The 13,247-nt window shown below is 53.4% G+C and overlaps 1 protein-coding gene across 1 annotated transcript; it reads right to left on the bottom strand.

Moving 5' to 3' along the window:
* Nucleotides 1-6,538: 6,538 nt before the first annotated feature.
* Nucleotides 6,539-11,959, bottom strand: PDCD1 (programmed cell death 1). The gene is made up of 6 exons (XM_088525578.1): nucleotides 11,869-11,959; nucleotides 9,278-9,610; nucleotides 8,080-8,235; nucleotides 7,590-7,615; nucleotides 7,283-7,291; nucleotides 6,539-6,770 (listed from the first exon to the last, which is right to left on the bottom strand). Exons 1-6 carry the CDS (start codon nucleotides 11,957-11,959, stop codon nucleotides 6,552-6,554), a joined length of 834 nt encoding a protein of 277 aa, XP_088381704.1. The 3' UTR covers nucleotides 6,539-6,551.
* Between the last annotated feature and the right edge of the window lie 1,288 nt (nucleotides 11,960-13,247).

Below are 13,247 nucleotides of genomic sequence, written 5' to 3'. Positions count from 1 at the left end.
AACCTTTGGTATTTGCTCCTGGAGGAGTGGGAAATAGAATCCTCGGTGCTGCCAGGTTATCTTCATAGTTAGCGTCCTCTGCCTGCTACGCCTCAGGGTCCAGGGCAGGAGAGCCACTAAGCACAGGGTGACTGGGATGGAGCCACTTGCACTATGGCATCTGCCCTTTTCCTAGGTCCCCTATGTTCTGGTGGACGAGATTTACACTGGAGGGGCTGGATCAAGGAAGATCAAAAGGTTTCCCTTCCCTTCCTTTCCTTGGCACAGAGCTGAGCTCTGCCACCAAGGTTCTGCTGCTGTGGAAATCAGCGCCCTGCAACGTCACGGGAACACGACTGAAATCATGACTCGGGCTGCGCTGACTCCTTGGAGTCGTCTCTGAGAAGGAGCCGACGCTGCTCCCTCTGTCAAAGCCTTTGATTTGCCGTCACCGAAGGGACTTTCCCAGAACCGCCCACAGAGACGAAAGGGCTCTGACGTCCTGTTCCACTCCGCACACTCCTGTCATCGCAGCGCCAGCCTCGCCGCTTGCAGCGCTCGCCTTGGGAAGAAAAGCGCTCCGGTGACTGCCAATGCGGCTTGGCCTCCGTGGGGACCAGCGACAAACCTTGTCCCTGTCCTGGTGCTAGGATGGACCCCGCTGATCCCCTCCATCCCGGTAGCTCGGCAGTGACTCCTCCTCCGAGTGTGGAGTGACGCTTGAAGGAGGCGAAGATGCAGTGCAGCCCGGGTTGTAATTTCCCTGCCACTTTCACATCCCCTAAAATTATTTGTGACTTTAACCCACACCCCTGGGTGAGCCGGTCGGGCACTATGAGGAAGGTTTCAAGCTTAGACACCGGAGCTGAAGTTCCCACATTGCTGAAAAGGACCCTGTTGGGGTCCCTGACAGAGACACAGCTCCGCCAGGGACTGCCTAGGGACAGGGAAGGCCGATGCTACAGCCAGAACCTTGGGCCGTGGGTGACACCAACACTGCGCACACAGCCCTTCTCCGTGTCCCACTGCTATGGCATTTTGGAGCCTGGCCAGTGCCAATGATATCCTGGTTTGACTCCATGCATTTTTTCACTAGTGTGAAGGTTTTGTGCTTGTCTTTCTGGAATTTCTTTGGGGAAAGGGGTATATTTCTACTACTGCTTTCTGCAGCTCATTGGGGTGATTTATGCCCTTTTCCCAGAAGGTCCCATACCCTTCCTGAATTGCTTTTTGCCTTCATTTGAGCTATGCATTTCCTTTTCCCAGAAAAATTCAACGTGAGGTATCTGCCTGCAAGCCATTGGCAACTGTTCCTGGGATATAGTTCAATAGGTAGCCGTCCCCCCCACACCGTGAGAATTTTCCATTTTCTAATTTGTTTATGAGAATGTCATGTAAGGCTGCATGAAGATAGTATCGCTCCTAGTTTCCCTGCATTACCCAGACAGTTACTCTAGAACTGAAGAGAGACTCGAGAAAAAGAAATTAGGTTGGTTTGACACTATTTTTTCCTACTAAATCTGAGTTCTCAGCCCCAACACTGCCTCTCTGTATTTACTGATTTGGTGTCGTCTTATTTTTTTCCAGTGGTTCTCTAGGTACTAGTGGCCGGTTGGCTCATTCATAACTTCCCAGGTCATAGAATCATAGAATCCTCATCATGGAATTATAGAGCCATAGATCCTCTTTTTTTCCTTTCCTTGAAACAGAGGGTGGATTGGGTGTCCTTGTCCTCACAGGCCACCATTCTGCCTCAGCTTTCTGCACCCCTGTCTTCTTCTGCAAGCACTGCAAGCAATGCGGAAGAAGTATGTCTTCTTCTGCATTATCAATGATAAATCTTGTCATCCACTAACAGCAATTCCCATGTTCCCTAGGGATAGGCAATGGCCATCAAATCCTTTCCAGAGAGGACTATCTTCATAGCAAGACCTTCAGTGAGGTCAGCAGTGGGAGGATCCCCAGGGCAAGTCCCACCTGGCTGGTTCCCTCTTCAAGCAGCAGATCCTGCCAAAGGCAAGAAGAGAGAGAATGAGAAACTATGGAGCCAACTCAAAGCAAAACTAGAGAAAGCAAAATGAGGCTCGCGGGAGGAAATGGAAATGTTCTGCAAGCCTACAGCATGCTAGGTGAAAGGCAGGAGGGCAAGGCTCCCTGTGGGAAAGGATACTGGAAATGCAATCGGTCTGGCCAGGTCAGGACACACCAGGACTGTGCAGAGTGACTCTGCTTACAAGCCGGGCAACTTGCCTTGTCAGCTCAACCCTCCCACCAACACCAAACAAGGGGTCCGCGCCAGTTTACCCTCAGCAGGTGCCTAAGCCCAACAGCCACTATCCCAGTGAGACAAGGATGTAGAAATGCTTCCATCCCAAAACATCTAACAGACCAGTCCCACCCAGATATCAACCCATAAACCCGGGAGTCCAATAACATGCACATGCTGCTGAAGCATCCTCCAGCCAAGCCTCACCAAAACTACGACAGCTCCAAAACCTCCCAGCCTCTCATGAGAGGGCTACTGTCAGTATGTTGTCTTGAAAATGAGCAGGATGGTGTCATCACGCATGACCCTACTGGCCATGCTCTTCCAGCCACGTGCAATGTCTGATTTTGCAGAAAAAGCACAATTTCATGGTGCAATTCTCAAAGGAGGTGTTGCAAGCAGCATAAGAAAGCTTCATCTTTCTGCCTAGTTCTCTCAAAATCCAACTTTTGGGCTGGGGTTTCTTTAGGAAATGGTTTCCCACAAGTGTTCCAAATCATCTTTAACCGTGGGCTGGTGTATATAAAGAGATACAGCTCCTTGCTAAGGGCTAAGTTGGTTCCTCAAGCTTGTGTATGGGAGTCTTCGTTTGCTTATGTCTAAGGCAAACCAAAGTTGCACATTGAATTTCCTGCAGATGCTCATGGAAAATGGACTGAGGATCTCTGAAACCTCGCAGGAGGACCTGACTATCTCCTGGTAGGCAAGACCGCGTTGTAGGCCCGGATTTGGGGCTGTCAGCAAGGTGGAGACCCCAGCTGATGCTTGGTCACAGCAGGCTGGAAGCTGACAAAGCAGTTTTGGCACCAATATCAGTGGCAGCCCTCCCACTCATCAGGGGAGCTCAGGGTATCTGTGGTCGGAAGCGGTTGCTCTAACTGACAGACCAGAGTACACAGGAAATGGAGAGCAGCTTTAGCGACCACAACCACTACCTTGGTTGCACACCAGCCACTCATGCATTTGAAAGAGCTTCAGTTTTCCAGCGCTCGGGCAGAATGGCGAGGGTTGGCCAAAGGTTGACCCTGTGCATCAGTGTGGGTATGTGATTGCCGGTGTGTGTTTGTAGATAGGACTGAGAGCAAGGAAAAGTCAGGTTCGGGTGCTATTTATTTTTGCAGGAGCTCATTCTTCTCTCATTTCCACTGCCATTAGCCTAGGTTTTCCAAAGTGTGATGCTAAGGAACAGACTCAGGCCCTGCTCTTAATCTTTCTATGAACAGTCATTTTTATGTGCGCGGATTAGTCCCAGCAACTGTGGTGCTGCTGAAGCAAGGTCAAAACCACAGGTGAGAATGTATTTTCTCTGCAACAGACCCCCACAGCCTAATCCAAAGTCCTCCAAAACCATGCTGTCCACCTGGCGAGCCCAGCCCCTCCAGAGCACTGCAAAGCAGTTGAGGCAGGGAGACCAGAATCGGCCATTTCCTACATACTGTCCCCAGGTTCACCCCAGTCCAGCTGCTCTTGGCGTAGGCTATGAAATCCCAATCAGCTGAAGAGCATCAACCTTGCAGGGTGCTGTCTCAGAGCTGCAGAAGACCTGATGTTAGCTGTACCTTAGCATCGTAGGTGGAAATGAGGTGCTCAGATCCCTGCTCAATTTGAGAGCAAAGAAAAGGGATATAACGCTGCCAATGGTACAGATATTACCCTGCCAGGTAGTAGGGATGCAGAGATGGGCAAGGGCGCAGAGCTGGAGGGGTTTGGTCGAAAGATTGAACGGGTACCATCTCCAGGCTGAGAGTCAAAAATGGGAGTTGTTGCCCCTGGCTTGCATGCTCACATGCTCACCTCCCCAGCCCAGAGCAGGATGCTGGGATGGAGATGCTAACCCCCGTCTCGGAGCCCTGCTGGGTCTAGGGATGCTCAGTCAGGAGTCTGAAATCTGCATCCTATGTGGAGCTCACCCTGGCAACAAGCAGTAGCTACAAGTGCAGGATCTCAGCCAAACTCCTGGGTGGTCTGGGGACACAGGCATGGCCATGGAGCAGATGTGCAACCACTTCTAATGACAGGTAGGGCTGCTTTCACCATGCCTTAGCCCTGCCAGCTGGCTCAGGGCCCTCCAGGCAACTGCAGGCCAGCATTTGCCACAAAGAGAAGGAGCTGCAGCTGTAGCTGGGGTGTTGCAAAAATGCTGAGCAAACGGCAGCCATGCACCCAGCACACCCAATATCTCCGATTTCTTCCGCTGCCCAGGAGGCAGGATGGAAAAAGTGAAGCAGGGCCCACCTCTTGCGTGCGTCATGTCTTACGGGAAAGGCAAAAACAAAACTGCTGACTGAGTTCCCACATCTCACTCGCTGCAGCTCTCTTCTGCCTTGGCTTTTGTGATGAACCAGGCAAATCTAAGCCAGCTGGCTATTAAAAGCAAAGCAGAAAATTTTTAGCAGAATTGTTGGGATAGCTGCTTGGGACTGAGCTGCTAGGCAGGTTTTGCTCTTGCAGAAAGTCCTGATGGGTTTGGCTGCACGTTAACACAAGTAAACATTACATGAGTTATGGCACAACTGGAGGTGGCTATTGGAAGTTTTAAGGGGCACAGAAGTCTGCAAGATGCCACCAAATCTACTGTCGTGTCCGAAGGAAAGATGTAAGCCATCCCTATGTGAGCTGGCAAACCTTGAAACCGGCTTGCAGGGGCGAAATTCTGGTGCTCGGCCCTCCTTGCATCTTCCCCTAATGTGTGAGCTGGCTCTCGTGGCTGTGCCATTTTTAGTCTGAGGTGAGGAAAAAAAAGGAACTTGCTGACAGTGCTACCACGCTGTAAAGTGCAAGTGATTATTGCTTGTTTCAGCATGGTTTCATGGTCTCCCTGGTAGGTCTCTGCTGCCTCCAAACCCACTTCTTTCCAGGGTGTCTCCAGTCTCTAGCAGTTATTTCTTCTTTCTGTTTTGGCTTTTGTATAGTTTCTGTTAGGCTGCATGACCCCAGCACCACTTGCAAGATGAAAATGGAAATTAGGAGCCAGAAAGAGCTGGGACATGATAAGGGCTCTCTCAGCAAGGGACTGTGTGATTAGCCATGTGTGATTGCAGCAAGACCATTAGGCAAGATACGGACATTTGTCCCCAGCCAGGATGGGTGAAGCCCCTGATAAAAGTCCTGAAAGAGAGGTCGAGTCTGTCTGTCTGCACCCAGAGCCAGCTTGGATCATATATTCCTCTGGCTAGACATGGGTGAGAGAAAAAGAGCAGCTTATTCTCTGAATTATTAAGAGTAACTTCATAGAAGAGCAGCTTGTGTATCATAACGGAGAGGCCCAGGAACCACAACAGACACTGCTGCCTCCCGGCTCTCATCTCAGCGCTGCCAAGAGTCGTTATTTGCCTGCCCACGCACTTGCCATCACAAGTCAACAAACACCCCGGCCGTGAAATCCTTTATTCATCCCCACCTGGGCTGGATCCCTCTCTCATGGGGGCTGGCAGCCACCACGAGTGACTACCAGATGTCACCAGGCCCACGCAGGGCTCTGCAAGGAAGAGCATTGCCATTCTGGGGCTGGCTCCTTTCCTCCCATGAAGAGATGGGCAGATTTACCCTCTACCAGAGCATGAAACTGCCTGGAAAGACATGGAAAACCAACTGTCTCTTTCCCACAGGCCTTTCCAAATAGATCTGCATCAGGAAGTCTCTGCTCCAGCACTACAAGAAGTCCGCAGCGCAGTGCAGTGTGGCAAGGTTTGAGCAAGTTCAGGCTCCCGCTGGCTGGTAGAGGTAACCGTGTCAGTGCAGCAACCTGGGAGTCACTTCAGCTCATGCCTCTGTGTACTCAGAGGCATTTTTATCCCCAAATATTGTATTGCCAGTAGATGTGGACCCAGGCAAAGGAAGCAACGTGGCTGCTCCTGAGAGCCCCTGGGAGCAAGCGGCGAGTGGAGGCAGAAAATCAAGGGCAAGACATGATGTTCAGTGTAGGCTTCAGTTCAGACAGCTGTCAGCATCCCTATTCTGCCCGTATCTGATCCTCCCTGCCTTTAGAAGGCCTTTGGATCCCAGCAATACAAGTTGGCAGGGACCTTTCCTCACTCCCTTGTATGTGTCCCGTGGCCACGGTGCCTTCTGTGCCTGGGAGGGACAGCAGGTGCCTCCAGCAGCAGGTACCTGTGTCACCCCAGTCCCTGCATGCTGGTTTTCACTAGCTGCAAACTGTGTCTGGAGCAAGGGGACGGGGGGAGCCGCAGGGCTCACAGGTGGCTGCCTGACCAGGGCACCAGTGCAGGACACTCCTGTGTGGGCGTCTTCGGGGAGCTGTTGCAGCACAAGGACAGGAGGAGGTGCCCTGTGGGATCCCAGCCCCTCAGCAGGGCTGTAGCTGCACATGACCACTTCTCTGGTTCTGCTTTTTCTTTCCCCGCTCTGGCGTAACTGGTTTCTCCTCTGGGAAGATGATGGTGGCATATTCAGTCTGGTCAGCTGGCTGCATCTCAGGGGGTGCCTGCGTGTGCTGGTCTCTCTGAAACTCCAGCACACCGTAGTCCACAGTGGACACAGACACCACAGGTGGCTTCTCCTCTTTCTGCAGAGCAAGGAAACTACATCAGGAGTGGTTTGTCCTCTATCTAGAGGTCGTATTCATCCCCAGCACAAGCCCCCTTTCACAGTAACTGCCGTGACCACCTCTGTAGCATGTTAGCAGGAGGGCAAGAGAGATGGAAAGGGCTGATATTTGGGGTGATATTTGCCAGGCTGTGAGCTTCAAGATTTGAGGTCACTTCTGGGGCAGTGTATGGTTCAGAGCTGTCCATGACCTGTGTGCCAGGGGCCAGCACGTGGGCTGGCTCTCTGCCTGCCCAGCCTTTGAAGGAAGTAATGAGCATGAAGCCCTTTCTCCGCTTCTGTTGGACACTGAGCAGGCAGGACTGGAGCACAGGGTGCACGAGGGGAGCCCAGACCTGGGATCATGCAGCTTCTCTTCACCTACCTAATGGGAGCAGAGATGGCTGTTGGTGTGGCACTCAGCAAAAGGATGAGAGGGAGTGGGTACAAATTGGAACAGAGGAAGCTCCAGCTGAAAAAAAATGCCCCCACAGCCATTGCCTAGAGCAACCCTATCTAAATCAGATAGCCTTGCTTGGAGCAGGGCTATCTTTGACGTATCTTTGAGAGAGATCCTGTTCTACCTCAGGCAGTTTTGATTTTGTGATGGGGCTGTGCTGCAGGTGCAGAAAAGCAGTTGTAACTGTGCAAAAAAAGATCAAGCAACATCAGGGAAAATATGAGATGTGAGAAATGTGTGAAGGTCTGATAAAGGGAGGCTCAGCACCCTCCCCTCCCGCACCCCTGTGCCATGACGCTCCCCCACAGCAGATTAGGGTGTCAGAAAGGGGAAACTCACCGTTGATGTTGGTGTTTTTTTCACATCTGCAAAACAACACATTTTGTTAGAAGATGATTCAGTGCTAAGACAGTGTTAGCATCCCTGCCTGGGACGGACCCAGTCCCCACTTGTCCTCTGGGAGTACTAGACACCATAACTCACAGTAAGGAGATGTCCCTGAGGCAGGGAGACAGAAAGAGGCCCCATAGGAGCACACGGAGGACGCATGGGTGAGCAGGACCCAAACCACCCTTCTCTTCCTTGGGGATGGGCGAGATGGCTGGCCTCTCCTCATGTGATCCATAAGTCTCCAGGCCCATGAGGACCCCAGCACCCTCCTCTGCTTGGGTCATGGTGAAGCAGCCCATCAATCCCAGGGAATGGCAGGCACCCAGCTCCCCCTCCAGCTCAGAGTGGGATATGGTGGATAAGCATCACCCGGAGGGTCCCACACATAGCCCCAAGCAACAGCAGTGTCCCCAGAGCAAGGTCCCCTGCGTATTCATACTTCCTCTCCTGTACACGACAGTGAGGTAGCCAAAGATGAGGAGCACAAAAGCACCGGCCAGCAATAGGATGCCCATGAGCACAGCCTTGGTGTAATCTGGGGTGTTGCCGTCGTCTGTGTAAGGCTCATCGGTGGCACTGGTTTTCTCAAGAGCTTCTAAAATAGCCATCCAGAAAAAAAAAAGAGAAGAGGTCAGCAGTATGAAGTAACTTCTAAAGTTTCGGTGAAATGTAGGAGATGTAAGAGGGGAATGCACTGGTGTCTCCACATAAAAGGACTAGTCACAGATGAGCTGCCCCAGCATTTTCCCTTTTGCTAAAGGCCACCTTGAGCCCCTAAGTCTCCAAGGTGCCCAGCAAGGGCGTAGCAGTTCAGCAGGGAGAGCGATGCCTCCTGAGCCACAGGGCTATGCAAACCATGTCCCTCCCAGGCCCCGTGTCAGGGGGCCCTACACAAGTGCTGCTGCTCAAGGAGTGTGAGCCCAGCTCAGCTCCCCAACAGACAAGCCCCTCGCTCCCAGAAGCGAGGAGCTGGACACGGGTGAGGGCAGCTCCGTGCATGGGTCTCCTGCCTCCTTTCTGTGAGGGCACGCTGCTCCCCAGAGCATCACTGGAAAGTAGCCCCCAGAGGGAGATTGCCAGTCACAGGTCAAAGGGGAGGAAAATAGGCTGCTGCGTGTCTCCAGACCAGGATCATGCACACAAAGGAGAAGGGAAGAGCTATGATTTCTTCTGATCTAACAGATCTCTCCCCAGCTGCTGGGTATCTCTACCTGCGTGCCAGCCTGCTGAAGGAGCCTGCATTGCAGCTGGCAGCCACACACCTCACCAAACATGGGTTTCTCTGTCCCCTCCAGCTGAACATACAAGGAAAGAAAATACCCAGCATGGGAGTGTGGAGGTCCCTCCAGCTCCCCTCATGCCCCGCTTCCACATACGTCCAACACCGATGCACACTGCGTGTGTGCCAGAGCCGCCTGGCCCAAGCAAGCATTGCCCAGAGTGAGGAGCAGGGCAGAGCTTTGCTCCATGACCAACATATGCACAGTCCCATGCTCATCACAGCCCATTACACAGGTCTTGGCCCTGGCAAATGACACTGAAGTCCCCAACCCCTCTGCAGACAGCTAAACCCTGCGGGGTAGCACTGGGGGATGACACAGATGATCTGTCCCCAGCAGCCCCGTCCCCAGGCTGACCTGTGACTATGAGCTTGGACCGGTTGCTCTCAGTCACTTTGTTGGATTGGAAGAAAGTGATCACCCCACAGTAATAGGAGCCTGAGTCATTCTGGTGAAGGTGCAAGATCTCAATCTTGAAGGCAGGAGTGTGGTTCGTGAGCAGATATTTCTCCGTCTTTGTGTGGGGGCTATTACGGCTGATCCCAGCAATTTTTTGGGGCTGGCTGTGGTTGGTCTCTTTATACCAGTTGAGGCTGTACTCCAAGCCAGAGGTGTTCTCCATGGAGATGTTGCAGAAGAAGGTGGCTGAGCCACCTGCAGGCCGAGTTAACATGGCTGGGAAGAGAGTCACTGTTTGAGAGAAAAGAAGCAGGGAAAGGGTGTTGTTACAGTGGGCACCCAGGCAGCCACAGCCCCTAGAAGCAGCCTTGCCCCTATGCGAGCACCAGCGCCATAAAGAAGCATTGAGACCCCACTATTGCCTCTGCTAGTGCACCCGCAGATGGGTGTAACGGGCTTCGAGCCCCAAAACACCACCAACCCATCGTGTTTCTGGCTTTCATGCCAAAAGCTCCATGCATTTCTTAGCATTTCTCAGCTCTTTCATCCTCTGCTCCTTGGGGCCGCCAAGGGGGTTTATAAAACCTGCTGATGAGCACATATGAACTCAGCCCCATGCCGTTCTCAGCCGTCCCCAGCTTACCGTGGTTTGCCAAGGACAGGCAGCCAAACCTGGCTAGTTCATAGCATCCAACACCCCCAGAAATTTTTCCATCAGAGAAAACCAACTTTGGTGGTTTTATTATTATTAAATCTCCAACTTTGGTGGTTTTATTATTATTAAATCTATGCTCTATTTTTATGTCTGAGTCATCCCGCCCCCAGCTGATGTCACCTCTGAAAGCGAGGAGAAAGCCCCCGGCAGAGCACGAGCCGGCGCTTGCCTGGTGCCCTGTCCCAGCGCACCAGCTCCCTCCACAGCTCACCACGACCTGCTGGGATGCGAAGCAGCGGGCACTGCCTGTTTTCCTGCCATCCCCAGCTTCACATCAGCAGACAGGGCAGAGTGACCTGGTGCTGGTGCCACCATCCCCTTCAGCCACTTCTCCCCTTCCCATTTGCTGCCACAGGCAGCAGGGACACCATGAACGTAAACCAGGCTCTCCACCAACTCCTGAGCAAAGCCAAAGCTGCAGACTCAGGAAAGTTCCTGCTCACTTCTTTGTTCCCCAGCAAGCCCCAAATTAGCAGTAATTATCAATAATGAGCTTATCAGTAATGAGCAGGCCCATCCTTCTCGCTGTCCATCTCTCGCTTTAGTTGCCCAGGTTGCTGAAGCATGCAACACCCAGGCACGAACAACCTGACCCAGCAGGTAGCTGTTGTATTTACTTTTGTTTGGAGCAATAAAAAGGAGAGGAGGAATCGCTGCTCACATGGGTTATCTGACCAAGCATCTCATTCAAGCCAGCCAAGCGTTGAAAAGTCCTGGCGACTGGAAAACCTGCGTGCCCTTCTCAGAGGTCACCACTGACACCAGCCGCTGTTCTTGCAGGCAGCACTGCAAAATCCCTCCCGTTCCTTTGGCAGTTCCTTTGACCCCAACACTCTCTGGGGAGTATTAACTGCACATGGATCCGGGACTGTTTCTTCAGTGGATGTGGGGTTAGGTAGAAAACTCAGCTGAAAAATTATGAACGACTCAAAGAAGGAGGAAGGAGCAGGGGCACTGCCCCAGGTTCCCATCGGACATTTGCTGTGACAGTGCCTAAGAGTTTTAATTTTTTCAGAGCTCTGAGTTTTTGTCTTTAACAGGAAATATTCAGCCGGCTCAGGTGTCCACTTCCTACCAAGGGCAGCTGTCAGCAATGAATGAACCTCCTAAGCAGAGGTTGTTTTTCCGTGTTTCCCTGCCTCGTTCTAGCACCAAACCTACAAACAGTTTGTCCCTGCCTGGATATCATGTCTGCTGAAAGGACCATTGAGAGCCTTTCAGCCCTGGATCTGATTGAAGCAGAGAAAACCAGCAGCACGAAACAACAAGGGAAGCTCCACGATAGCAGGAACATGTGCGCTGGGGCCGGGCTCCTCGTGCAGAGGCTTCATCAGGAATCCTCCTCATGCAGCCCTGGCTCACTGGCATGGCCTCCCTCCTCTCCCCAAACTGCCCCGAGCAGAAACGCATGGGCAGGACCCCAGACCTGTTAGGGTTAAGCTCAAACCAGGAGGCAAAGCCTGAGGGTGCAGCCCAAAACTGTGAAAGCCAGAACAGAAAGCCCCGGACCCCACATATTCCTGCCAAACCCAGACTTTCAGCCTGAGGACTTGGTGCCAAACTCTGTCTGCGGCCAGTGGGGCTCAGGGCCCGCTGGCACCACGGACTGAGCATAGGCTCAGGCACTGCCCGCAGCTCCATCCTTGTAACAAACATTGTAACGTTCAGCGCGTCACCGTTTCCCTCGCTTCAGCTGAGCGGACCCAAAAGCTCCGCGTTTTCTGCCTTCTTGATGCCGAAGCTATTTTTACTACAAAGCTCCCAGCCCACAAGCGTTTTCCACCAGCACCGACGGCACGGGCCCCGCGCGCTCGCACGCGCCCCGCGTACCTACCCAGCTGGGACCCCGCCGGGACGGGGCTGCAACAGAGCAGCGCGGTGCAGAGCGCGGCCAGGGCAGCGCGCGCGTGGCCCCTCATCGTCATCACCGCCCTGAGCGCCGCGTGGTCCCCTGCACCGGGCGGGCGCGTCACGGTGTTTCCAGCACCGCTTCGGTGCCACCGCGGCCCCACGGAGCTCGCCAGCCCTGGCGTGAGCACCGCAGGGGCTGGGGTGAAAATGAAATGTGCCCATCTCGGCCCCTGAGGGAAACCCTCGCCACGTCCCGCCCGCTTCCTCCTCCTCCTCCACGCAGGCAGCACCCAGCTGAGCAGGGGCCTGGCCCCTTTCTCCTCCCCGCGCCAGCCCCTTCCCACGCAGCCTCCCAGCCGAGGGGCCCAGCAGGTTCCTTCGTGACGGCCGCTTCACGGAGCTTGGGCTGCTGCTGCTTCTGGGGATGGGGGAGACGGGACATTGGGCTGCACGCCAGCTCTAAGGCTGCTCCCACCGGCAATGCGCATGGAAAAGGGGAGCAAGGAGGCCAGCAGGGCACACGGAAAGGCAGGAGGTAAAAGGGACAGGAGGCCCCGCAGAGATGAACGTTTGGCCACTCTAGGCCTGTTTCTGCATTAACCTTGCAGCGAGCATGGGTGGATGCCTGGCACAAGGGGATCAGTGGAGCAACCCGCGCAGCAGAGACTTTAATTTCTCCCTGGCAGTGTTTGCTGTTCACCTCCCTGACTAATGTCCCCCTAGGAAATAAGCAGCAATGACACCGTGTGATTCACTGCCCCCTCCCGCTGCTCGCGAACACAGCAGTTTTGGAAAGTGTCAGGGGAAAATTAATAACTGGGTGAAAAACGCATTTCTCATGATGATTTCACTATTTTCCAGGCTTTCAGAAATGAGCTGCACGACTAGGACTGGCTCACGTCTCACTTTCTGATATGGCAGCCGGCAGGACAGTGGACAAGGGGTGGCCAAGGAGGGAGTTTTCTGAGCTGGAGCAGGCAAGGCTCAGGGTCTGGGGTGGCAGCTCAGCCTGTCCCATCCTCTTTCATAGTCTCATCTGGCATTTTGGCTTCTCTCCTCTCTCATGAGATGCTTGAGGTAAACAGCTGTCCTCTTCCCACACCCTTGTATACAGCCGGGCCCAAGGACACTGTGCGGCCTAGCAGGGCGCGAGGGAAGCGCTTTCCACCTTACACAACAGAGCTGTAAAAAGAGGTGGCTACTACCTTTTTCTTTGCAATTTCCTGGTTTCCCCTTGGGAAAAAAAAAAGGAAAAAGGGAAAAAAGAGGAGAGAAGGATGGGAGGAGAGGAGAGAGGAGAGAGGGGAGAGGGGAGAGGGGAGAGGGGAGAGGGGAGAGGGGAGAGGGGAGAGGGGAGAGGGG

This window comes from Tinamus guttatus, unplaced genomic scaffold, assembly GCF_059628265.1.
Source record: "Tinamus guttatus ecotype Peru unplaced genomic scaffold, ASM5962826v1 Tinamus_guttatus_pri_ptg000227l, whole genome shotgun sequence".
In the NCBI taxonomy this organism is placed as follows: domain Eukaryota; kingdom Metazoa; phylum Chordata; class Aves; order Tinamiformes; family Tinamidae; genus Tinamus; species Tinamus guttatus.
Note: the sequence above shows the minus strand (reverse complement) of the source record. Positions and strands in the feature narration are given on the sequence as shown.